Consider the following 27628-nt stretch of genomic DNA (forward strand, 5'->3'; position numbering starts at 1 on the left):
TCTTTTACAACTGAGAATCAGGAGGATACATACAAATCTTTTCACTGCAGCCCATCTGTGAGCAGAGCATATCTGCAGATAGCGGCAGGTAGCAACATTAACAGAATGTATTTACACATGAAGGAAGTACTTGTAGAGCGCAGATTCAGCCCCACAGGGTTACTCGGGATCATTTAGACATTAATCACTAGAGGAAATGCTAAATCAAATAAAAATACAGTTGATGATACCTCTACAAAGTAAAATAGTTCAATGTTTTAGAGCTGAACTTTGAAACTAGGAAAAGTTGAAATATTGAAATTACATGTCTGTAATAATACAGAGGGGAGGAGGGGAGAATCCAACTGTGTCCAGTGTGGGACTTCGGGCAACATGGGACACTGAACCTTTTGCTGTGCACATCGAAGTTACTACAAGGAAACCAACCCACAGTTAAGCGGCTCAGCTAAAACTCAGACTGAGATCTAACAATAATTCAGCAATCAGGGGTGCCTGGGTGGCTCAGTCGGTTGAGCACCAATTTCAGTTCAGGTCATGATCTCACGGTTTGTGGGTTCAAGCCCCGTGTCAGGTTCTGTGCTGACAGCTGAGAGCCTGGAGCCTGTTTCAGTTTCTGTGTCTCCCTCTCTCTCTGCCCCTCTCCTGCCTGTGCTGCTTGTGCTCTCTCTCTTTCTCAAAAATAAAATAAACATAAAAAAATTAAGAAAAAAAAAGAATTCAGCAATAAGGTAATAGAAGACAATGAATCCAAGAGATGGACCAGACTTCCAGGCAGCAAAAAGCCAAGATTTGTCATCGAGAAAATAGAAGAGAGGAATCAAAAGTGCTGGTTGAATAAGTTACTTCAAGAGAAACTTCCTGCATCTCCAGCTGGAGCCCGCACCAATCTCAAGGATACCACTGAGACCTTGTAGGTAGAAGCAGGATGGGGGCTGAATAGGAATGACAGTAGCATTTTGATTATAGATAAAAAGGGGAAAATAAGGGCATAAGAAAAATGTCAGAACCTGACAAAAGGAAAATGTCACTTAACAGTATATCTGGATTTTAGAGCCAAGTAAGCCTTGGTTCAAATCCAGTCTCTGCTTCCTAATTTGGGTGAAATTTAGCATCCTAACTTCATTGAGGTCCATTACATTTTCCATGAAGCTGGAGATTTTAACATTTGTCCTACTGGTTGCTATAAAGATGAGAGAAGTAATATATGTAAAAAGGCTACTAATACAGTACCTCACTAGAGTAAGTGCCCAATAAATTGTACTAGAAGTGGTTTTATTATATTATAGCCTAGCATAAGGTTCCATGTCTTTGAAAATAGAAGTGTAAGATAGACAGGTTACAAAAGCTAAATAAACTTTTCTATATATAGCAACAAAATGATTGGAGTATTTTAAAATGAAGGATCCCCACCCCCCCAAAAAAAGGATTCCATTTCAGAGCTCTCAAAGGTTAAAAAGAAAAAAAAAAGAAAAGAAAAGAAAAGAAAAGAAAGAGCAAACAAACAAGCTGCTTTTGTATTTGAACAAAAAGAAACTCACAATGAAAGGAACTTGAGCATTAGGAAAAAACCCTTAACATATCCTTATCACATCAAAATCCTTATCATGTCAAAGATTCTGCTTCCTTAAGTTACTGCTTTTGTGGTTTGAAATTTGGATCACAGGAAGGATGCTTCTGATAATTTCAAGACTCTCTAAATAATAGGATTATATTTTGAAAAGGCTAAAATGTTGATTCATAAATAGTCCCCCCTTTCCTAAAAAAGAAAACAACTAGTAAGTTCTCTACTTAAGATAACCAGTGGGCTAATTTAGCTCTTTTATATGGCCAATAAAAAAGCTTGCTAGTAATTACATTAATTCTATCACCTTGTGAGATCCTGAGAAATATGGTTATTTATCAGTTGCTCTTTGGTCTCCTGTAGCATGAAGCCAAAGCTTTGGACACTTAGTGGACACATATGTATTGAATACACTACTGAGGTTACCATGATAGAGAGATCATAAAAATAAAACATAAGAGCTGCTTAACATGCTAGTAGTGAATTTCAGGGGAAAAAAAAAAGCTTTTAAAACACCTAAGACAGAAGTTGTACAGGATGAAAGACAAAAAACTATTCAAAGTAAAAAATTTAAGCATTTGTTTATTGATTATACTTAGAATAATAAATAGGTGATGGGTAGGCAGATTATAATAAAGATTTTGACACTAGTCTCTAGATTTCAGTTTACCGCATATCATGACAAATATTGCTAAAATATATTTATTTACCAAATATTCCCGCTAATTTTTATATATATTGTACAGAAACTACACTAGAGATCCATTAAAAATGCCATTGTATCCCACTGAAACATGTAGCTTTAAAGCTAAATGTAAATTTATAATGAAAATGATTCCTGAAAATATGGTGGTCAAAAATGTAGGACAGATTTATCTGATTTGAATTAAACTTGCTTATTCAGTCAGTATTGACAATGCTATAAAATAGCAGATTTAGCATAAGATCACTAAGATTCTATTTTTTCTTTCGAAACATTAATAAGGATTTTATATGTGAAGGTATGAGAATAAGGGAGGCATCAAAGATGACCACAAATTGTTTGTCTCAATAACTCCATAGATTCCTCCATTGTCTCAACTTCCTCCATAGAGGAAGAAAGTAGGAGGCATTGCTTGCGGACCTGTTAAGTCTGAGATGTCATTTAAGCATACAAATAGGTATGTTGAGTAAGTAGTTAGATTCAAGTACTTGGGAATTCAAAGGAGTGTCCTAAGCAGAAAATATGAATATGAGAAGTATACATTTGTCAGTGCTACTCACAAACTTGACACAGAAAAGGTCACTTAGAAAATGAATGGAAAAGAGGTTTGAAGACTAAGATATGATGTACTCCAACAATAAAATATCTAAAAAGACAAAAAATCATTATCAACAGAGAATGAATAGGAATGGTAAAATGAGAAAAGATTCCAGAGACACGGAGTCATGAAATCCAAGTGAAGCAAATGTTTTAGGAATGTGGGAGTGGTCAAGTATTGCAAATACAGCTGCTAACTTAAAAGGAGAATTATTACTAACATTTCAAGTTAGCAATATGGAGTTCACTATGGACCTTGAAAGGAAAGAGCAGTCTATAGAAGTGGGGTCAAGCATGAATTTATATGGATGAGGACACATAAGAGAATATTCAGTCTTTCAAAGAGTTTTGCCATAAAAAAGAGGAGAGAAATAAGGTAATAACTGTAAGGCAATGCAGGGTTGAGCCATAATGTTTCAAAGATGTGTGATACAACAGCATAGTTGTTTACGAAATAGATAAATTGATGATACAGAAGAGAAAAGGGATAATTATCAGATATTTTTGAGTATAAGTGGAGTTTAGATCTGATGCACAAGTGTAGGGACTGACTTAAGAGGGTTAGTAATTCACCCGGTATAAGCAGTAAAGGCAAATGGGTAACAATGCAGATAGATGGCTAGATGTGCTAGGACCAAGTAAAAGGTTACTTCTTAAAATGTATTAATCAGGGTTCCTTCGGAAAAGATCGTACAATCAAAATCAGATCATTTCATGTAGGTTTGAGGAAGTATTTGACAAGATGTAGCAAGTGTGAAGGAGAACTGGGAGAGGTGGTGCAGTGGCCTGAAGATATAACTGCTCTGGGCATGAAGGGACAAGAGGAAGGTGGTGACATATATTCAAGGGAAGAAAGTTAAAATAGAGAGATACACCTTGTCAGGAGCCATGAACTTAGGTTGAAAATTCTAACAGCTCTAGTTGACTATGTATGTGGAATACAAAATATACTGGCCTCACTCCCCAGCTTCCTTCCATCTGTTGCCAGGAATTCCCAAGCCCAATGGGAAGAAAAAGACAAAAGGACAAACTGATATGGTCCATATTGTACAGATTTATGGGGCACACAGAAGTGTGATAATAGCTGGAAAGTAGACCTGGAGGGTAAATGAACAATGTCCAGCATAGATAGCATCTATTTTCCTGATGAAATAAGAAGTATGACATGATGGTTAATTTTATGTGTCAACGTGGCTGGCCTGCAATGCTCAGATATTTGGTCTAACATTTTTATGGATGTTTCTGTGAGTGTGTTTTTGGATAAGATTTACATTTCAATTGATGGACTCTGAGTAAAGCATGTTGGCCTCTATAATTTGGGGGGTGGGGGGGTCTCGTCCAATCAGTTGAAGGAAGAATCAGACAAAAGACTGATGTCCCAGGAAGAGGGAATTCTGCAACAGACAGCCTTGAGACTTGAACTGTGACTTTGACTCTCCTCTGGGTCTGAACCTGCCAATATCCTGCAGATTTTGCACTTATAAGTCTCCATAATCATGAGAGGCAATTTCTTAAATGTCTCTTAGATAGATAGATAGATAGATAGATAGATAGATAGATACACAGATAGATAGATAGATAGATAGATGATAGATAGATAATGTATTGATATAAATGAGATATATGAATCTCTCTCTCTCACACACACACACCTGAACACATACACATGCACACTTCTTATTGGTTCTGTTTTTCTGGAACCCTGACTAACATACAGGTGTATCAACTGATACAGCTGGTTGAGCAAGAGGAGTTTAAAGTTTGAAGAGAGAGAAGGAAGTATAAAATAGGTATCACATTGGGAGAATTAATGGACTGTGCTATGTAGAAGATTGCAGGATTGCTTAGCAGCAAGGACCCACTTAAGGTTATTGATCATAAGTTCAAAATGAGATCAGTCATCATGCTTGTTTGATTCTCACCAGCCACAATCTCCTGCACCGGGGAAGGTATAGAGAGATTTAGATTTAACTAAATTTCGGATTTAGCCATTTGTATATGGCAACAGAAGGGAGGCATGAAGGAAATGAAGGATTATTAGGGGGAGTGATTATTAGAATGAGTGGTACAAAGTGGGATGGAAAAAGAAGAGACCCAAGAACACAAAGTGATTAGGGGACAATGAAAAAGTTAAGAGATCAATGGGAGCTGCCAATCAAGGCCAAACCAACATACAAATCAAAAAAACTCAAACAGGTACCATACCTAAGAATTAAGAACATATTGATAGTCAGTAAAATAATTACCATGTTTAGGTATTTAGTCTTGAAGACATCTATTTCGTTGTTTATAGAAGGAATGTCAATTGGTAGAATAGCCAATGTGTTCTACAAATGATTCCCTAAGTAGCCATGTCATGAAGAGAATATGTAAATAGTAATTATCTTCAAAAATTGGAATTTTAACAGGGTGCCTGGGTGGCTCAGTTGGTTGACCATCTGACTCCGGCTCAGGTCATGATCTTGCAGTTCCTCAGTTCGAGAACTGTGTTGGGCTCTGTGCTGACAGCTCAGGGCCTGGAGCCTCCTTTGGATTCTGTGTCTCCCTCTCTCTCTGCTCCTCCACTGCTCACACTATCTGTCTCTCTCTCTCTCAAAAATAAACATTAAAAAATTTATTTTAATTGGAATTTTAACAATATGCAGTCTTACATCTGATAATACAATTAAAAAAACCCAAAATTTGGGAAAATAGCATGTTTTCACAGAGAGATAAATTTTGGGGATCTAAGCTTCACACATATATTATGCATGTATGCATTGGTATACAAGAATACTTAGTTAAAATATATATATGAAACAATTAATATATTATAGGCATAGACACGTTTCTGAAGATTCAGAGTTGAAGATGGAAAACTGAATTGGAGATGGAGCTACAGATATTCTAAATATAAATTTAATTCTTGCATTTCATCTTTTTCTTTTTTTAAGTGGTGTCATGCCCAGCACAGAGCCCACTGTGGGGCTTGAACTCATGACCCTGAGATCAAGACCTGAGTTGAGGGGCACCTGGGTGGTTCAGTCAGTTAAGCACCCAACTCTTGATTTCCGGCCAGGTTAAGATCTCATGGTTGTGAGATGGAGACCTGCATCTAGCCCCAGGTCAAGTCCCAGGTCTGTCTCTGCACTGAGAGCTGAGCAGTGGAGCCTGCTTAAGATTCTCTCTCTGACCCTCCCCTGCTCGCACTCTCTCTCCCTCCCTCTCTCCCTACCTCAAAAAAAAATTTAATTAAAAATTTAAAAATATAAATTGTTAAAAAAAAAAAAAAGATCTGAGCTGAGATTGAGAGTCTGATGCTTAACTGACTGAGTCATCCGGGTGCCCCCTTTCACCTTATTTTTATGGACACTTTTTACATGCTCCGGTGCTCTAAATGGTTGTGAAAACAACCAAACTCCAGAACTCTCTGTCCAGTCTTAATTATCTTATTCTTATTTTGAGGTTCCTATGTAATTGCCACAAATAGCATTTAGCAAGGAAAATTAGTGAATAAACCCAGGTTGTTCCTCTCAGCTGGTGTCCAGTCACCAGCTCTTACAGTGATTAGGGCTTTGCACACAGGCAGGTGTGCACACAGGCAAGATGTCAGCAGTAACACAGTCTCGATAATACTGATGAGGTTTACACCCCGAGGATATCACAGTCAACTGTGATACATTGAGAACCTAGTTTTGTTAGCTATAAGGACAGGTACCGAATATGACTTCCCATTTGCTTTTAACATACTGCAAAGAAAATTCATGTGAGAGAAAGAAGGATCTTGCAGAGAAAACATATAAGGGTGGTTGTTAGAGGAGAGCTATGAAAAACTGTGGGTAACCCAAGACAAATCAATTAGAAATATCAACTGAGTGCTTTCTCCACAGTCCTTTCACTGCTCACACTGATTTTTTTTTAATTTTTTTAACGTTTATTTATTTTTGAGACAGAGAGAGACAGAGCATGAACAGGGGAGGGGCAGGGAGAGAGGGAGACACAGAATCTGAAACGGGCTCCAGGCTCTGAGCTGTCAGCACAGAGCCCGACGTGGGGCTCAAACTCACGGACTGTGAGATCATGACCTGAGCCGAAGTCGGACGCTTAACCGACTGACCAACCCAGGCGCCCCGCTCACACTGATATTTTTAATAGATGTAAATGAAAATCACTTGACAACAATATGCAATTTTATTGATTTTACTATCAATTCCCAATGATAAGACCAATTACAGTGATGACAGCTATAAGCCAGTGACTGTTCTCAGCACTTGCCATACATTTAAGTTTCACAGAAAGTCTATGAGACAGATATTTTGTTTATCTGTATTTTATAGTTGAAAGAAGAATGAATAAGCCTGCCAAAGTTGCTGAATTTACAACCAATATACATTCAACTCCATTTTTTTTAACTTCATATCTGGAGTCATGGAAAAACACTACTGACACTTAAATGCTGAGCTCGAGGCTCTGGAAGATACAAAATAGTCAGAGGAGCTTAATTTTATAAGAACTTAATTGGCTGAAGTTTCAGAAGGATGCCCAATTATAGATGTGGAAATAATAAGGTCTTTTTAAAATCATTACAGGGGATCAAGAAGCATAGGTCAGAGCTTGTGTAACTTCAGTTAACAGGAACATTTAATTAACCAACTCATTCTTCAATTATGTTTATTAACTGAGGCTGAATTAGATTTTTAAAAAAGCTGCCAGTCCTTGTATGTTTCAGTGGCAATCATTATTTTCCAAGTGGACAAATCCTACTAAGAAATGTACAAATAACTTCATTCTATTTACTGATATAGACCACTTTTATTGAAAATTTGTTCATGACAGCCATAGCCAGAATAAAATGTAGGTGAATATGTAATCCATTCCAGGATACAGATAGACTTCAAAACATTAAATCAATTATTATCCAAATACATAGATCGTTAGGTAGATAATTAGATAGTTTGGTACATAATTTCTTTAGGTGAGGGACAAGTTTTATAAGTAAGCAGCCATTAATCTGATGTTTACCAAAAAAAAATTTAGTATTGTGAGATAATCCTTATAAATACCAACTGGAAAGAAAAACATAATACATTTCATTTACAGAAGGATCATGATTCTATTTGTTAGATAGGCTCCCATATTCCAACTCTTCTTTCCAAGGAAAAAAATAAAAGTTTTTTTATTATTTTCTTTGCTGTGTTTTTTTTTGTTTCTATATTGAACATGCATGCCTGCAATTACAGTTGGAAAATAAATTTACCCTTTAAAATGTCTTATATATAAAAATATATTAAATATATTTTAAATATATACATATATAAATTCACAGAAATAATGAAATAAAAATCATGAAATATATAATATGCTTCCTGTTTTCAGGTTGCCCTAACATACACATTATAGTCTCTTCACAAAAGGGTTTTGTATTGGCTTGGGTAGAAAATGTAATTATTGGGGTGTCTGGGTGGTTCAGTCAGTTTAAGCATCAGGCTCAGGTTATGATCTCACGGTTCGTGAGTTGGAGCCCCACGTCCGACTCTGTGCTGGCAGCTCAGAACCTGGAGCCTGTTTCAGATTCTGTGTCTCCCTTTCTCTGCCCCTCCCCTGCTCATGCTCCCTCTCTCTCTCTCTCTCTCTCTCAAAATCAAATAAACATCAACATAAATAAATAATTAATGTTTTTAATGTTTTTATTTATTTTTGAGACAGAGAGAGACGGACCATGAGCAGGAGAGGGGCAGAGAGAGAGGGAGACAGAATCCAAAGCAGGCTCCAGGGGCTGAGCTGTCAGCACAGAGCCCGACGCAGGGCTCGAGCTCACGGACTGCGAGATCATGACTTGAGCTGAAGTCGTACACCTAACCGACTGAGCGACCCAGGCGTCCCATAAAATAAATAAAACTTTAAAAAAGAAAAGAAAATGTGCTTATTTATCAAGTGCCAGTGGGGGACAAATGGTCCCACAAAACAAACATAAGTGAATAAATACAGTGGAGTGCTCAGTGTACCCATCTCCCTTGACTCTACTTAAAGGGCTAAAAATCCTAAAGCTTGGAAGCACAAACTTAAATAACCACTTCTCGAGAACGGTTTCCAGAAGTCATAGTTTCCGTGAGTTCTAAGTAGTGCCAATCGGAAACAAAGCAACCACACAAAGAATCAGCCTGGTCTTTTTAAAGCCTGTAGCTTGTCACCTGTGAAAGGAGACTGGTGGGTAGGATGTTGCCTGAGATCTCCCCTGGCTTCAATGGTGTATGAAAGATCACTTAGAATCCTAGCGATACTTTCAATGTCAGTCATAATAATTTGTTTATCTTCACTGAGTTTTTCTTCCCCATTCTGATCATATTATAATAACATGTTTGGACTGAACTGACCACCAAGAGCACCTTGAGAAGCTCATTAAACTTTCTAATGAAATGTCAGACACTTCTACAGATATATCGTTAATACTTCCAAGTAAATAACAATGTCTTCACAGGTCACAGACTACTTAAATTACTCAGTGAAACATTGCCAAGCAAGGCCCACATTTTATTTAATAATGCACATATTGACACTTACAATCAAAGCCGGAGCACCTTTTTAACACGTCATTAATCCTAAATCCACCTACCCATACATTTATTCAAGCCTCCCTCCGTTAACTCCGTTTCCCTTTCTCCCTTCTTTCCTGCCCTGAGGAATTTAGAGTGTGTCAGTGCCTCAGGTGTGGCAGATAAGAGCCACCTTGATGAAAACTAGCCAGCAATATGATAGAAGCCACAACAGACAGCCCTATGCCACCCGGGATGGGAACACATGAGAAAGTCAATGAATTTACATGGGAGGAGTCTGCAAAGTCATCAGGAGGTGTCTTTCAAAGATTTGGCCTGAATGGTGTTTGACCGTGGGGAGGAAAGTATTTGTGAGCCAAGGCACCTACAGACATTTGTAATGGGTTCTACATTTTCACAAAGCTGCCAAATTTGTATTTAGATCAATTTTTGTATTTGGATTCATATTTGGATTTGGATCAGTTTCCCAAAAGGCCAATCTCAAGTGAGTTTTATCTAATATCTAAATACTTTTATGTAAATATATGTGTATGTATTTATTTATGCACATGCATTAATGCCTAACGTATACATGTAGCAAAAAATGAGAATATTTTGAAAGATAAGAGTGACACAAAATTGGGCTTTTGTGCAGAGTCTAACTTTCTATGGTGAAGAGCATACAGTGTAACAAGAACTACTCCTACATAGCTACCAATTCACCATCGTCCTGTTTAGGTGGAGGATTCAAACACTTTGAATTACTAGGAATTTTATATATCCAGAGTGTCTGACCCCCAAGGCTTTGGAGAAAAAGAGACTTTTTGTGATAAAACTGACAGAATGGAGATTCTGATTCACTGTTGCCAGACAATGCACTCAGCTTGCTTTTGAAAGAAAACAGAGTATTTACCGTTTTGTGGCAAAATCAATGAGCAGCTTCTGAAGGATGGAAGAAAAGGATGTTTACAAAAAATCTAACAGAACCAACGCAACTAAGACACTGATGCAAATGTAGCCTTAGAATTTATTATAGCCACTCTTTTTTAGAAGGAAATCTTTAGACCCTTAATTAAAAAGTAAGATGTTTTGGTAGATGTTTTTAATATTAATGATGATTCAAATGATAAGGATTTTAAACTTACACATAAAAAGAAAAAAAGTATAGGGGCGCCTGGGTGGCGCAGTCGGTTAGGCGTCCGACTTCAGCCAGGTCACGATCTCGCCGTCCGTGAGTTCGAGCCCCGCGTCAGGCTCTGGGCTGATGGCTCAGAGCCTGGAGCCTGTTTCCGATTCTGTGTCTCCCTCTCTCTCTGCCCCTCCCCCGTTCATGCTCTGTCTCTCTCTGTCCCAAAAATAAATTAAAAAAAAACCTTGAAAAAAAAATTTTTTTAAATAAAAAAAAAAGAAAAAAGTATAATACAAAAAAGATAGATTTTTATAGCCAATTAAGGAAACTTAACTGTCTTAAAAAAAACTTGCTTCTGACATTGCTGAAAAAACAAAGTTCTATGTCTGCTTACATAAGGGTTGTCCTATGCTCTGTTGACTCATAAGACATTTAACTTGAAATGATACATTAATAATCTTCAGTTCTATGTCTAGGGGTGTATTTAATGATGCAACATAAGGAAAGCCTAGAAGCTGCCCCAATAGCAGTTTTCAATAAAAATTCCAAATAGTTTAAGAACCAATAAAAGGTTTAATATTCCATCCCCCAGAATGTTGGTTCTGAAAGGAAAAACATAATCACCTCTCCTCCAAAATAGAGGTGTACTCTAGGAGGACTCAGGAAAGGTATTCTTTAGTTGCTCATTAAAAACTTCCCGGTATCATGTACTACATTAGAAACTGGTGATGAAGAGACAATAGGTATGTGCCCCTCCCTGCCATAGACAAATGCAATGCAGTGTGATAACTTTTAAGATATGAGAAACGCTGAACTGTGCCAGAGCACAGGGAAGGGGGCAATAATCTAGCTCTAAGAGTATAGGGATGAAGCAAAGTTTCCTACAAAAGTTGAAGGAGAAATATACAGTTATGGTGACAATACTTTGTCTCATTTGAGCAAAAACATTAAAAAAAGGACAATTCCTCTCAAATAAGATATGAAACACCTAAGGACAATTTGGGGCATAAAAAGAGTTTCCAGACTGAACAAGAACTTATCATTTCATCATACTGAATAAAGGTATACACCACCCAGTGAAAAGAAAGAATTAAGTATCTAAGAGAAAACAACCACAGTTTTCTCTTTCTTTGTATATATAACCATGGACTCAGTTTTATTCTTATCTGTTGCCTAGGGCATAGTAACGTGGCCCTAACTGCAACAGTTGCCAAGAGGCTAGTTAATGGAGCTGTCGGTATACATTTCCTGCTAAACTCACTTGTTGTACTACCAAATGAAGGACTGGGGGAATGGGTATTGGCAGACACACGTCTGCTTCCATCACACTATCTTATTTTAAATTCTACTTATTGGTGACCAAGGGAGGCAGTGAGCGACAGGCAATGGGTAAGTAGTACATATACACAAAGAGTACAATACATAAATTATGTATTCTGAAATCTTAAAAATGTCTGAAATGTATGAAACTTTGATTGTCCACAAAAACTAGTTTCAGTATATAGCCTAAGAAATAAAACTTCTCCTAAGCAAACTGCCTTTCAGTGGCCAAATATCCAACTCTTACTACACAAGAAAGGACTATTTTTTTTTCTTTTTTAATGGTAAAATAATTCAAAATGCATTATTAGTACAGTCATTTTGATATGAAAACTTATTCCTCGAACCTGAAAAATATTAAAACCTTATTTCAAATACAATATAAATAGATCATTGAAAATCTTAAATTCCTTTTTTTTTTACCTCTTAAAAATCAAAATAGTTTTTTTAATTAATATAGCAAATTCATGTATCAGGTAAGTTTGGATTACGAAGAGAAGTTATAAAATTTTGTTACACTTGTTTAGAAAACAAAAAGGGTAAGTGTAACTTCCTTGAAAACTCAAAATAGCTGTTCTCTGTTATGTTACAGGGGATGTAATCTCATCTAGAAAATAAGAAATCAAAGGGAATAGGAGAGGTGTTAACATCCAACATGACAGAGACAGCTTTATGAAGAAGAATACAAAAAAGAGGTTCATTTTCTCACAGCTGGAGCAAGAATAGTGAGCTTAGACAATGCACGCCTGCATGTGATATGCAGAAAGATTAAAAGAGACAGTTATCTAGGTGGTTAGTTTCACATTTATGTCCAAGTCGATAGTCATGGGAGTGGAAGAACACTAGGAAGGAGAAGAGCGTCGTAAAAGGAGAGGGAAAATCGAGTGCCTAATTCCTTCTCTACTGTCTTCTAGCTCTCTGAAATTAAGCAATGTGGACAGTCTCTAGAATTTAGTTTTCCGTATCTCTTTCTTCCATCTCAGAATGTGTTCTGCTTGACTTCCAGACTGTGCAAAGTGAAACCATGTATATAAAAGGGCTCGCTTTGCCACCAAGAAGTGCAATTACACGTTAGCTACAGGAAAACTGATGCCAGGGGCAGTTTTGACTCCTTCTTTGGTGAGATGTTTTTATTGTAAAAATGTATAAAACGCTGGCAATAGTCAACAAGTGGTTACTGAATATCAACTATATGATAGGCACTAAGTTCCTAAATAGTTGTGATAGTGGTGATACAAGATGAGGAGGAGGAAGGAAATTTTAAAACAAGGCAGTCATACAGCAGGAGACTGAGGACATACATGCTTTCGAGCACAGGTTCCCAAATCTGGATCTTATTTCTTAACATCGCAGATGCCTTATTTCCCGTGATTATAAAATTATTTAAATCCTTACTATAATATCACCACGTCCATTGATTGCTTTGGCTCTCTAGCATTCGGTTCTAACAGCACATCCAAATCTAGTGTTGCAGAACTTTCTCTTGCTTAAAGCAAACCATTTAATCAGTTCTGCTCTTTCTTGGCCAATAAGGGGACCTGAGACCCAAGATAGCTATAGAACACCCACTCTACAGATGCCCTCAGAATATACTTTTAGTGTTCCAATGCTTAATCTTTGAGATTTCCCTTCTTGACCTTTCTGAGTTACCAAGTGAACACATCCCCTAACATTTCTGTGAACTCTTCATCTAAAACAGAATCCCTTCTACCTACACTGAAGAAATGCAGATGGCTAAGCCTCAGGTCACCAGCACTGACACTGAATCTCTAAACATTATTCAAGAGTCTCTCTATTAAAGCTCCCCAAATGATCCTCAGTAACACTGAGTAGCATTTGTGAATCACTTATTAAGTGCCTTTCTATTCAAAGTATTGTGCATGCACTGGCTGTATTGGCATCTCTTGGGAACTTGTTAGAAATGCAGAATACAGATCCTGCTCTTAATCAGTATCTGCATTTTTACAAGATCCCCAGGTGCTTCTCATGTATCTTGAAGTTTCAGAAGCATGGAGGAAGACACCTAGTTAAAAAAAAATGTTTTGGGTAAGAAAGAGATTAGAAGTCATCGCTAAATTTAAATAGGGCATAATGCATAGTTTTAGAAGGTACTTTTTTTTTTTTAAAGAATATCCTGCACCTTAAAACTCTTTACTATGTTTTTCCCATTTTATTTTATTTTTTTTTTAATTTTTTTTTCAACGTTTTTATTTATTTTTGGGACAGACAGAGACAGAGCATGAACGGGGGAGGGGCAGAGAGAGAGGGAGACACAGAATCAGAAACAGGCTCCAGGCTCTAAGCCATCAGCCCAGAGCCTGACGCGGGGCTCGAACTCCCGGACCGCGAGATCGTGACGTGGCTGAAGTCGGACGCTTAACCGACTGCGCCACCCAGGCGCCCCTGGAAGGTTCTTAATGTATAAAAATGTTTCTATGAACTAACTCATTTGTAATTTCCTGATACCAGTTTTATGTTATTAAAATGGACCATGGTAGGTTAAGAAATCTATTTTTTAGGGAAAATGGAAAATGATGATGGAAATGGAAGTTTCTCTCACCTGGGGCTAGAAACATTCTTGGAACATAGGTCTCAATGAATGAGGGAGCACATTAATTGCCCCATCTAGTGTTGCTTTGTGCAACATTCAGAAATAAGGTGGAAAAGGCCCCACTATCATTTTGAGGGCCCACATACGGTAGGTTCAGTCTATTTCAACAATATTAATATTTTTATTTTAGTGCAGAGCACAAAAAGTTTCTCTGCGCTAATGATTCACTAAGTCTAAGTTTCCCTGAGGTTGAAAGAAACGTATGATGTTAGCTACATTCACTCCCGTGAATAAACTTTTCACAGGAGTAGGAAGGAGGGGGAAAAAAAAGAAGGAGCAAAAGGTGAAGTGTTTCACTTGATGGTTGAAACTACATTGAAAAGAGGTAGAGAGTTTTTCAAACTTCAATTAGGCTTAGTGCAAAAATGTTGAAACCCTGAACTTAGTAACTTGAATTCACAGTCTAAACTCTAGTTAAAGGCTGAGAGTATTAGCTCTTGTGTTGGTCTGGTTTCAAACCCCAACTCCACGACTCACTGTGGGACTTTTACCTCTCTATTCCTTAATTTGTTCATGTAAAAACTATGGATGATGGTGCTAAAAGGGACTTTAATAAGATTTTGCTCACATGTTGGTCAGAGTCTTTACTCGTGTTTATTTAAATTAATTTTTTAAGGGCCTTTGCAGAATCAGTGTCACATGATGGAAATTTTCTAGGAACCATAGAACCACAGATCATGACTGATCCAATTCTGTGAACCAGAGGTCATTACATTAAAAAACAAAACAGTGGCACCTGAGTGGCTCAGTCAGTTAAGGATCCAACTTAAGAAAATGTTCCATTCTTGCCTGTTTTTTTTTTAAATGCCTAAGCGGTTTACCTGAAATATACAAAATGCTAGATCATATATAAGAGTTTGTAATAGAGCTAATCCCATCTAACTAAAGGGCAGAAATGTGACTCATTCATGGACAAATAAAGTGTTCATTCCCCTGGCCATGGTGAGTGTCCATAGAATTATTCAGAATCTTCTCTGGGATTTTTTTGCTGGTACAATCTGAAAGAACTATCTCGTTTGGCTATTGTTTTCTAAACTGGTGGGATGTTAATCGAATGGTTCTTGGTCTTCTCATCTACCATATGGAGAGAGACATTTGGAGAGATGGAATGAGACTGTCTAAAAGTTAGAGAGGTAGAGTAATGTCTTACCTTATTGTTTTCATTTAGGAGACATAGGGAGGGATTTTTTGTTTGTTTAGATCCATTTCATAAGGAAATATTTGTACACAGCATTGCTTATTGATGAATTAATTTTACCTCAGAACTCAGTGACAGCAATTATAATGATAGTAAGTTTCCAATGTGAAGAGCTAAATATGTGCTAAATGTCTTATGTGAAGTTTTCTCATGTACTAAACGAATATTCTGAGGTACATAAAAAAGATAAACAATGTTTACAAGAAACACGAAATTAAGAAATCACACTCTCTCCTTCACTTGAAGCAGCACATTAGAGAACACTGGCTATTCCCCTTCTGGAAAAGAGAAACAGTGACCCACTTGCCTCCGAGGGCACATGTCACACAATTTCAACTGAGAATCATTTCTAAAACGACAGGCAATTTTAGATGTAGCACATAGCTAATATTCTGATGTAATAAACTAGAATTAGGCAGAATTAATTGATTGTAGCAGTAAATAAAATAAAATATAAGTTAGATAGTAATCTCCCATAAAACAGCAGTTCTGGCTTACTTCTGAAATGCTAAGAAAAAATTATGTGTCTTCAAAGTGGAAAGCTCACTGATGTAGCTGTATCTTACAGTGGACATTTTCAGATTTATTTTTCTGTGTATTATGCTTTGGCTCTATAAGATTGGCTGCCCCAATGCTCTCTTATAACACGTACTTACAGCATTGATTTAGACACTAAAAATACATACATGCTTTATAAGTAAGCTGGCCTGAAATTAAATTCAGCCACAATCATCAAAATTAATTGTTTTCTTTAAATCAGTAAATAGTTAATAACCTTTCACTTATAAGGGAATGTTTGCAATATCAACTTTTTTTAGGTTTTCTTTCTTGGTTGTGAATAAAATAGCCATAAATTCTAGTCCTATTATTTCTTTCAAAAGTCACCTCTTCAATGAATTCGGTGTCCACCAGACCTGAGTATTACCCTTATCTGCCCCCCTTACAAGTTTTTATTGTAAAATGCTTATTTCAATATATTTATTATGTTTTTGTGTGGGTTTTGTAATTATTAATGTATCATTATATATTATACTGAAAAATGTTATGTTACTAAATTCTGTTCTTTATATTCCTCATAGACAAAGATTGTTTTGTCTATAGACAAAGATCTTTGTCATAGACAAAGATAATTTAAATGTAATAATATTTATTATATCCTTCAGGAATCTAGCACAAAGTTGGGACAATGTTAGGAATTAAGCTGTTTATTTTAGAAATGAAAATATAAATAAATCTTAGATGTGCATCTAAATTAACAATATTAGAGTATTTCCATAGACAGATTTTTGTGTAATAAAATGTTTGCTCTTTCCCTGTTAAAAAATTGCCCAAGACTTGCAACTAATAAAATGTTCTCTCCTTGCTTGCTATAAAAAAAAACAAAAATGCCTAGGCTGTTTACCTGAAATATACAAAATGCTATAAATGGTGGACTGGTTTGAATGTATCAAATTCACATCCACCTACAATCTCAGAATGTGACCATATTTGAAAAGAGGGCCTTTGCACATGTAATTAAGTTAAAACCAAGTTATACTACATTATGGTAGGGCCTAAATTTGGTAACTGGTATTCGTGTAAGAAGAAGAGAGAACACATAAAGAGAACACACATAGAGAAAGTCATATGAAGGCAAGAAGCTGAGATTCTTGACAGGCCAAAGAATGGGAAGGATTTCCTCTGGAGGCACAAGAAACTAGAAAGAGGCAAGGAAGAATTACTTCCTGGAACCTTCAGAAGGAGCAAGCCCCTGCCGCACTTTGATTTTAGAACTGATTTTAGAACATCTAGCCTCCAGAATTGTACAGAAAGTAACCTTCTATTGTTTTAAACCAGCCAGTTTGTGATACTTTATCACAGTAGCCCTAGGACCTAATGGGGATGGTTAAACTTTACATACTAGGTACAAACAAAACTAGCCAGAATAACCAGTCACCACAATTGTTCAGAACTAATCACTTAAAACAAGGTAAATCAGCAGGAATAAAGTGAAAGGTTGTAATGGAATTACTTGAAAACATCTCAGGCATGTCCTGGACTCAGTATATATTTGACTCAAACTTTACACCTATTCATCTGCAGGCAGCCATGAGAATCCATTTGCAGAATGATGACCCTGAAGAACTCTGTCACATTATGAAAGAACCCATCATCTTCACTTGAATGTGTTTACTGAGGCAAGAAGATGGAATAATTTGTTTTAGAGAGATTTACAGCCATAAGAGTTGAACCAAAATGGGTTTTCTTCTTAAAACTTACTAGATATTTCTCTAGATCAGTGGTTACTGACCTTTATTATTTTTCTCTGAGCCATGGACTCCCTCTGAGAATCTAAACCCTTTCCTTTGAGAAACACACATATGTATCTATACTTTTTTTCCGTTATCTTAGAATTTCAGCATGGTAAGAGATTCTCTGATATCAATCTTTATATTTTACAGGATCTCTAAGCATCGCTATTGTAGAGAATAGCAAATTAGGGAACCCAACTCCAATCTCCAAATTTGGAGATAATGTCCAGTGTTTATTCAACTCATTTAATCTACTGGTGCTAAGAACAGTCTTAAGTGTGGTCTTAATTTATTTTCATTGCACAGAGTGTTGGCCCTGTGTTTTTTGTGTGTTAAAAATTGTGAATTATAGGGGTGCCTAGGTGACTCAAGTCTGTTAAGCGTCTGACTTGATTTCGGCTCAGGTTATAATCTCATGATTCCTGAGTTTGAACCCTATGTCAGACTCTGCACTGACAGCACAGAGCCTACTTGGGATTCTCTCTCTCTCTCTTTCTTTCTCTGACCCTCCCCTGCCAGCATTATCTCTCTCTCAAAATAAAGAAACATTAAAAAAAAATTACAATAAAAATGTTAAGTCTAATATTTTAGGGAAGGTAGGATTCTAACTTCAAAAAGTTATCATCTAATTGAGGAAATAATCCAGAGAAAAGCAAAGTTAAAATAACATTGTAAAGATAGGTAAAATGACATTTATACACACAAGATATCGTAACATACACATATGTATAACTGAACGGTTTGTCAGTGGTACTTACTTCAAGTACTCAAAACCCTTTAGTGATGGTCTGCCATATACTAAACCTGGTTATCATGTACTCTAAACCTTTATTAAGAAAGGTTGTTAATAACACAGGCTACCAAATTTTAGAATGCTGCTCTGACAATGTGAAAGTTCCTCACAGTGTTAAACCCATATCTCTAAAGAAAACTTAAAGAAAACAAATTAGAAATAAAACAAACCAATTCCCTCCATTTCTAAAATTCATTATAGCTCCAGGGCAGACATGACTTGGGCTCTGCTCATCAAACATGATTCCTGCAATATATATGTAGACAGAAATTTGTTACATGAGAAAACAGTATAGATGTTATCCGTTGCCTCATGCACAAGAGATAGATAAGGCTGTGTGATTCCAGAGTCTGCAGGGATGGGAGCATCAAGCTGGCTGGCAGCTTCCTGGTCTTGGGAGAGACAGCCTGGCCTTAATACAACCAGTTCTGGGGTATACTGTGGTAGTTCCTAACGTTCAGCCTATAAGCTATGTATTCAGTTCTCCTAACAATTTTGTATGATCTCTGTATGAGTTAATAAATCCTTTTTGTTTTAGCAGAGAATTATTTTTGTCAAGGCTGAGAACAGCAACTGGCACACTGCATCTAAAATCACATGTTCTATTTCTCCTATGCCTGGATATGTCCGTGGCTATTTGGAATTCTTTGGAAATCTACAGATTGGTCAGTGACTTGACCTATGGCAAGAATTTTCTCCCAGTCACTTATAACAACAGCAATAAAACCAAATGTAAAAAGAGATTAAATCAGTTATTAGTAGGAGCTAGAGGAGTCATATTAGTAATTCGGAGTCAGGTTAAACTATACGAGCCATGCAATAAATAGATGAGCAAAAGAATTGAGAAACTAGAAAGAAAAAAAAATGGAGCCATGAAAAATAGTGAGAGGGAAAGCCTGCCACTGAAAAAAGGTAGATTTGACAAATTTCTGATCTCCATCCCTGGGCAGAGTGTGGCCCACTTCTATGGTTCTTGAATTTCGTTATTATTATTTTTAGTTTGATTACTTATTTCATCCTTACCTTGAACCGTCCTGAATGAGTCTCAGGAAAATAATCATAAGAATCAGTCTTAAAACAAACCACCATAAAAAATAGTGCTGGGGGTTGGGGGGAGGGGCATCTTTCTCCCTACTTCTCTCCTTCCTTTATTTTTCCTCTCCCCTCCCTTCCCTTTTATCTCCATCTACTAATTAGATTCAGACTATGTTTTGATACCAATCTAAATCAAATATTACCAACTATATATTCCTTTAAAAAGTCCTGGAGATAATCAGACTCACACATTTCATTAAGGGGTTTCAATTAATCAAAGATGCATACCATAATGTCTAATTTGTCCAATATTTCAATATCTACATATGATCCTACTCATTCTTTGAGACTTTCTTATATCTAGGACCATTATAGATAAACTTACTTTATCCTAGGGGGTAAAATGAGTAATTAAAAAAAAAAACATTGGAAAGAATAGTGAAGACAGCATATTTTGAAAGTGCAAAGTCAAAGAGGCTTCTAAGCTTTGGAGTCCATGAGATTATCTCTATCACATGATAATGCACTTATCATATATATGGAAGTCAGAGAAGGCAGGCTGACTTTTTTGTTCCTTTGTTTCATTTTTTGGCTCAAATGTTTTCACACATATCTTTTTAAAATATTTATTTATTTTTGAGAGACACAGAGAGAAACAAAGCATGAGCAGGGAAGGTGCAGAGAGAGAGGAGGACACAGAATCCCAAGCAGGCTACAGGCTCTGAGCTATCAGCACAGAGACTGATGCGGGGCTCAAACTCACAAACTGAGAGATCATGACCTGAGCCAAAGTCAAACACTTAACTGAGCTACCCAGGCACTCCTGGTGCAAATTTTCATATTTTCTCTAATCATATAAAAATAACCAAATACAAAATGAAAAATCAGTGATTGCATGCAGAAAAATTGACTGCATAAGAGACATCAAAACCAGATAATCTAAAAACTGCCAACAAACAAAAGTCCAGGACCAGATGCTTCACAGGTGAATTCTACCAAACATTTATTTTTTAGAATTAATACCTATTCTTCTTAAACTATTCCAAAATATAGAGGAAGGAAAACTTCCAAATTCATTCTCTGAAGCCAGCATTACCCTGATACCAAAATCAGACAAAGACACTACAAAAAACAAAACTATAAGACAATGTTGCTGATGAACAGATGCAAAAATTCTCAACAAAATATTAGCACAAATAATTCAAAAATACATTAGAAAGATCATTCAATAAAGTGGAATTTATTCCATGGATGCAAGAGCAGTTCAATATTCACAAATAAGTCAATGTAATATATCACATTAACAAGAGGAAGAACAGGGGTCCCTTCGTGGCTCAGTCAGTTAAGCATCCAACTTCGTCTCAGGTCATGATTCACAGTTCATGGGTTTGAGCCCCACATCCGGCTCTGTACTAACAGCTCCCAGCCTGGAGCCTGCTTCAGATTCTGTGTCTCCCTCTCTCTATGTTCCTCCCCTGCTCATGATCTGTTTCTCTCTCTCTCTCTCTCTCTCTCTCTCTCTCTCAAAATAAATAAACATTAAAAAAAATTTAAAGTAGGGATAAAAACCATATGACCATCTCAATAGGTGCAGAAAAAGCATTTGACAAAGTGCAACATCCGTTTACGATAAAAACCAACAAAGAAGGCTTAGTGGGAAAAAAAAAACCCAATATAATAAAGGCCATATATGAAAAATCCACAGGTAATATTATATATACTCAAAGGTGAAAAACTAAGAGTTCTTCTGCTATATCAGGAGTAAGACAATAAGGTCTACTATCACCACTTTATTCAACATAGAATCTGAAGTCTTAGCTGCAACAATCAGTCAAGAAAAATAAATAAAATGCATCCAAACTGGTAAGAAAAAAGTCAAACTGTCATATTTCCAGATGATATGATAATATGTAGAAAATCCTAATGATTACACCTAAAAACTCCCTAGAACTGATAAATGAATTCAGTAAGGTTGTAGGATATAAAATCAATGTATTGAAGTTTCTTGTATTTCCACACACTAATAATGAAGCAGAAGAAAGAGAAATCAAAAAAAATATCCCATTCACAATTACACCAAGAAGAATACATTATCTAGGATTAATTTAACCAAGGAGGTAATAGACCTACATTAAGAAAACCATATTAAGTTTTAACTTAATATATTAAGAAAACTATAAAATACTGATGAAAGAAATTGAAGATTACAAAACAAATGGAAAGATATACCATGCTCATGGATTGAAAAAAAATTAATATTGTTAAAAATACCATAATACTCAAAACAATCTACAGATTTAATGCAATCCCTATCAAAATAGGAATAGCTTTTTTCACAGAGCTAGAAAAAATAACCTAAAATTTGTATGGAACCACAAAAAAACCCTGAATAGCCAAAACAATCTTGAGAAAGAAGAACAGAACTAGAAGTATTACAGTCCCAAATTTCAAGATATAGTACAAGGCTATAGTAATCAAAACAGTATATTACCAACACAAAAATAGACACATAAATCCATGAAACAGAATAGAGGGCCCAGAAATAAACCCATGCCTCTATGGTTAATTAATCTATGACAAAGGAGTCAAGAATATACAATGGGGAAAAGACAGTCTTTTCAAAAAATAGTGTTGGGGAAATTACACAGCCACATGCGGGGGGGAGAAGAAAAGAAAAGAAAAGAAAAGAAAAGAGAAAAAAAAACTGTACCACTCTCTTACACCATACACAAAAATAAGCTTAAAATGAATTAAAGACCTAAATGTGACACCTAAAACAATAAAAATCTGAAAACAAACAAACAAACAAATACAAATTGGGCAGTAATTTCTTTGATATCACCCTTAGCAAGATGTTTATGGATATGTCTTCTCAGGCAAGGGAAACAAAAGCAAAAATAAACTCTTAGGACTACATCAAATTAAAAAAAAAAAAAGCTTTTGAACAGCAAAGGAAACCATCAAGAAAACAAAAATGCAACCTACTGAATGGGAGAAGATATTTGCAAATTATATATCCAATGAGGGATTAATATCCAAAATATACAAAGAACTAAGACATTTTAACACCAAAAAAAAAAAAAAAAAAACAACAACAAAAAAAACCCATATGGTTAAAAAAATTAGCAGGGCACCTAAATATGCATTTCTCCATAGAGGTGGCCAACAGATACCTAAAAAATGCTCAACATCACTAATTATCAGAAAAATGCAAATCACAACCACAATGAGATATCACCTCACACCTGTTAGGCTGGCTGGTATTGAAAAGACAAGAAATAACAAGTGTTGGTGAGGATGTGGAGAAAAGAGAATTTTCATGTACTTTTGGTGGGGATATAAATTGCTACAATCACTGAAGAAAACAGTATGGAAGTGCCAAAAATAAAATTACCATAGGATCCAATAATTACAGTACTTGGTACTTACTCAAAGAAAACAAAACTACTAACTTAAAAAGATATATGCACTCATGTCTACAACATATGTTTATTGTAGCATTATTACAATACCAATGTATGGAAGCAACCTAACTGTACACCCATAGATGAATGGATAAAGAAGATGTGTATACATATACAATGGAATGCTACTCAGCTATAAAAAGGAATGAGACCTTACCATAGGTGGACCTAGAGTATATTACGCTAACTGAAATAAGTCAGTCAGAGAAAATCAAATACCGTATGATTTTACATATATGAAGAATCTCAAAAGGAGTTTCCACCATTTATTAATTCCTACTGTGGTAATTTCATACAAAGAAATACACTGGGGGAATAGATGTGACTTGAATGTCCCATGCAAGAGAACATAAGCAGAAAAGCAGGTCATAACTTAAAACTTTCTGCCTCATACAGCATTTGCTTTTTCTAAAATCTGAGTATTTTTCCTCCTCCAAGGGATATATTAAGTCTTAAAACCCAAATCCTTAGGTGGTAATGTATAAATGTCTTTTAATAGTTGCCTTCACATAATGGGAAAAAAAAATGTTGATCATTCTTTAATAATTTTCAAAAGTCCCTTGTTCTACTGAAACTTCCCCAAAACCCTCACTCAGAAGTTCTCTGGGGACTTCAAGCTTCTTCCAGAAATGTCTTTATACCTGTATTGTTTCCCTCACCTCTTTATATTTTGTTTAATTAATTCTTGTTTGATTTTTTTCTTGCTTTTCAACTAAAAATCTTCCAGGCAGCTGTCCGTATATGGGTCAATCATTTTGTTTAGTCTCTACACATAATGATCATTTGTCAAAATAATAAGCCTAAAATTTCAAGGAATTAATAGAAAGGAGTCAAATTTAAAAATTTCAATTGATGATATATGTTCACCATTAGGTTTCATTAGGGAAGTCAAAAACTGTCTCTACTTATCAGTTATCATCTTGCAGATTTTCAATCTGATGAAAATGAGTAGTAAATTTCATTTCAAAGCTTATATTTAGTAGATATTACTCCTGTGAAGTTGTATTTGTTTTAGAATTATTCTAGCCTATACATTTAGAAAATTAACATCATACTATAAAGGTATCCTCCAGAAAAAAATATTTCATTCATTCTTTATATATATTTGTTATGAATAATTTATAGATTGATTTTAAAACTGATTTCTTCTTATAGTCTAGACTTAAAAAAATTATCTAAGATTTAAAATTAACTGATGAAGCTTAGTGATCTGAATTAACCTATAATCCTTCCATTATCATACAACTGTGTTCATGTTGTTCATATGTGTATTTGTGCATGCACAGGCAAATGTTCTTTATTTCCTATTTTAATATTGACTTTAATGTTGTTTTAAACATTCCCCTTTCCTTAAATAATCCCGGAAGTGTTTGACTGGACTAATATGACCCTCTCGCTGAGTTACAGTGAACAAGATATTATCCAGTACACTCAGCATTCCAGGGTAACTCTGGTCTACTGATATTTTCCACTATAAATAGGAAATCGAGATTTAGCCCTCAGGGAAACCATTATCAAGTCCCTTCCATCTTAAGTTTCTTAAGAACACTCAGAAGTAAAACTCATTAGAAAGAAATTAAAATACAATAGAATCATCAGAAAGCCATTTAAAATCTGTCTTGCTTTCCTTTCTTCTGTACATTTTTCACACACCTGTTAAGCCATTTTAATGTCATAATCAGAGCACTGATGATAAATGCTTGACACCAAAACATTTGTAAAGTCTATTTTTTAAACTTGATATCAAGATGGAAACCATTTAGGAATAATGTGAATAATGTATCTCATCTATTGTTCAAATGTCTCAAAAAATAAAGGAAGGGATAGATGAATGAATGAACAAGGGAATTAAAAGAATAGAGATTAGGAAAATCTAGAGTGATTATTTTGGGATTTAAACTAAACCATAATTTGTGAGACTGATCAAGGAAAATGTATTATTAATTAGTCATGGTTTAAGAGTCCTAATTAACTGTATTCAAGAAAATGGAAATGAAAAGGTAGAAATAGAAATGTGATGGAGGAACTGTAGAAAATAAAGTGGTTGTATAACAAGACAGAGAATCAGAAGAAAAAAAAATACAGTATTTTATAGAGTCCTTATACTTTGAAGGCTATAGCGAAACCTGTTCCAGCCTATTTCTGTTAAACTTTATGTTACTTGAAGATTATCCTAAATAAATTTTTCATTCTAGATTAACTCTTCCTTGCAGGAAGTCAATTTCTAGCTAGTCTTCTTCTTCACCCCCTCTGATGTCATTTGGTGGATAGATAAATTTATGAAATGAAAATTAATTTGTAATAGTAGTCCAAGCAAAATATAATTAGAAGGAAAATGAAATAGGGAGGCATGAACTAATAACATTATCAAATACAGATAGAAGTAGGGATTATCTACTCTTTGAAATTCTTAACCTTACAATTCCTTTCCATTCACACATAACTGTGGGACCCAAGGAATTTAACAAAAATCCCCTACCCCTGGACAAGCAGAGCAAGACTAATTCCATTTTGTGCTACACCCACCATCTCATGTATAACCCCCACATGACCTACTTATTGCTTAAGACGCTCCCCCACCCTAGTCAAGCCGCTGAGCGCACCCTTACCGGAAACCGGCTCATTTAGGAATGCGGAACCCCTGACTGCCAGAGAATGTAAACCCCGCCCTTTGCCCGCCAAATTTGCGCGCCAATTCTGACCAGAGTGATAGGCTAGTTCAAACAGTCACTATAGGGTAAATTGTAATTCAATTGGCCACCTGCGTGTGGACTGACATCACTATGCAACTTTCTGTGTGTGTTACAATCTCATTGGCCATTGGCCCCTATAAAACTGCTACGCCTCTTAACCTAGGGATCCAAGTCCCTGCTCCACTGTGTTGGGTATACTTGGGCCCAAGCTCAAGCTTGCAAATAAACCCTCGTGTGTTTGCATCCGTATCGGCTCCTTGGTGGTCTCTCGGATTCGAAATCAGGGGCATTACTATAAGGTCAAATTTGCATGTCATCAATACTCCAAAACTTGTGGTGAAACTATATGTGGGTTTGTCTTTTTTTTTTTTTTTTTTGATTTATGGAATTTGCCTGAAATATATCTTACCTCATTCTGGAGATCTCGGATCATTTTGCTCTTTCTTTCCATTTCAGTCTTTAAAAAATTTATCTGAAAATGAATAAAATATTATGTAAGAACATTTCAAACTCATTTCTATGGATTGTCAATTTATTTTCATGATTTTTGAAGCATAATACAATGATTATTTCTTTATAAAGAAATACTGAAAAAGAACAAAGGATTAAAATTTTCATTAACCAAACTTTCATTGCCCAATTCACACATATATCCATTGATCATAAAAAAGCCTTTTCTCATGTAGTAAAAGATTCATTATTTTTAATTAAGAAACTGTGCATATTATAACTGTGATTCTCTAACTATTTAAACCTGAAAAAAAAAAATGTGGTCCTTTAAAAAAACAAAACAAAACAAACAACAAAAAGCCAGATTCTAGGGTTGCGCCTAGAAATCTCCACTCATGAAACACTCTCCAGGTAATTTTCATCAGTGGCAGGTTAGAAAGCAATTGCATGGTGATATTTCTGATCTCAAAAACACGGAATGTTATAATACTACATCAAAGAAACCATGATGTTTCCTTCCGAATGTGATATTGTTGGGATATGTGATCTTAGGTCAGTTGTCCAAGCCATGTTTGCATAAACATAGCACCTTTTCTCCCTGAGCACATCTGCCTGAGTATTTTGAAAACAAAGTCAGTATAGCATAGTTTTAAAATTTGAGACTTTATAGCCGTTGAGCATTCACTATGATAAAAAGTAAATTTATGATAGTGGATGAAATATTTAATTTCTCCAATTTTTTATTTCCTCGTAGTCACATTTTTAAAAAAAGCAACAGGAAACAGATAAAATTAATTTCACTACTACATTTTATTTAATTCAATATATTCAAGACATCATTTTGACATGTCATGGATTAATGATATAATTGACATTAGAGTTTGTAGTACATCTTTAAAATGCACTGTATGGTTTACACTAACAGCATATCTCAATTTGGACCAGCCATTTTATAATGCTCAGCAGTCTTATGTACATAGTGGGACAACATAGTCTTAGAGGATCCCTGAAATAATACAAAAGACACTGGTAATGCGCATTATCTACAGAGATAGACTGAATCAGTAGAAATCAAGTTTAGGAGTAAAATGAATTTTCACTATATATACAGATTTAAAAAAGAAAAAAAAAACAGTTCTGACACATTTCAGACATAAACAAAAGATCAAGAAGTCGTATGTAAAATGTCTCTGGGCCCAACCTTAAGAATAAACAAATGTAAATATTTAGTTAAACTTCCTTCAAATCATACAAAAAAAAAAAATTACACC

At 35.6% G+C, this 27628-nt stretch overlaps 1 protein-coding gene across 3 annotated transcripts in view; it reads right to left on the bottom strand.

Annotated features, from left to right (window-relative positions):
* The window catches only part of LUZP2 (leucine zipper protein 2), a 491439-nt gene that overhangs the window by 218985 nt on the left and 244826 nt on the right, over nt 1-27628 (bottom strand). For all 3 annotated transcript variants that reach the window (XM_053203372.1, XM_027072976.2, XM_027072975.2), the window contains exon 5: nt 26317-26379. In XM_053203372.1, the coding sequence (XP_053059347.1) occupies nt 26317-26379 (63 nt within the window). The remainder of the gene's footprint in view (nt 1-26316; nt 26380-27628) is intronic.

The sequence above is a fragment of the Acinonyx jubatus genome, chromosome D1 (assembly GCF_027475565.1).
Source record: "Acinonyx jubatus isolate Ajub_Pintada_27869175 chromosome D1, VMU_Ajub_asm_v1.0, whole genome shotgun sequence".
Lineage (NCBI taxonomy): Eukaryota > Metazoa > Chordata > Mammalia > Carnivora > Felidae > Acinonyx > Acinonyx jubatus.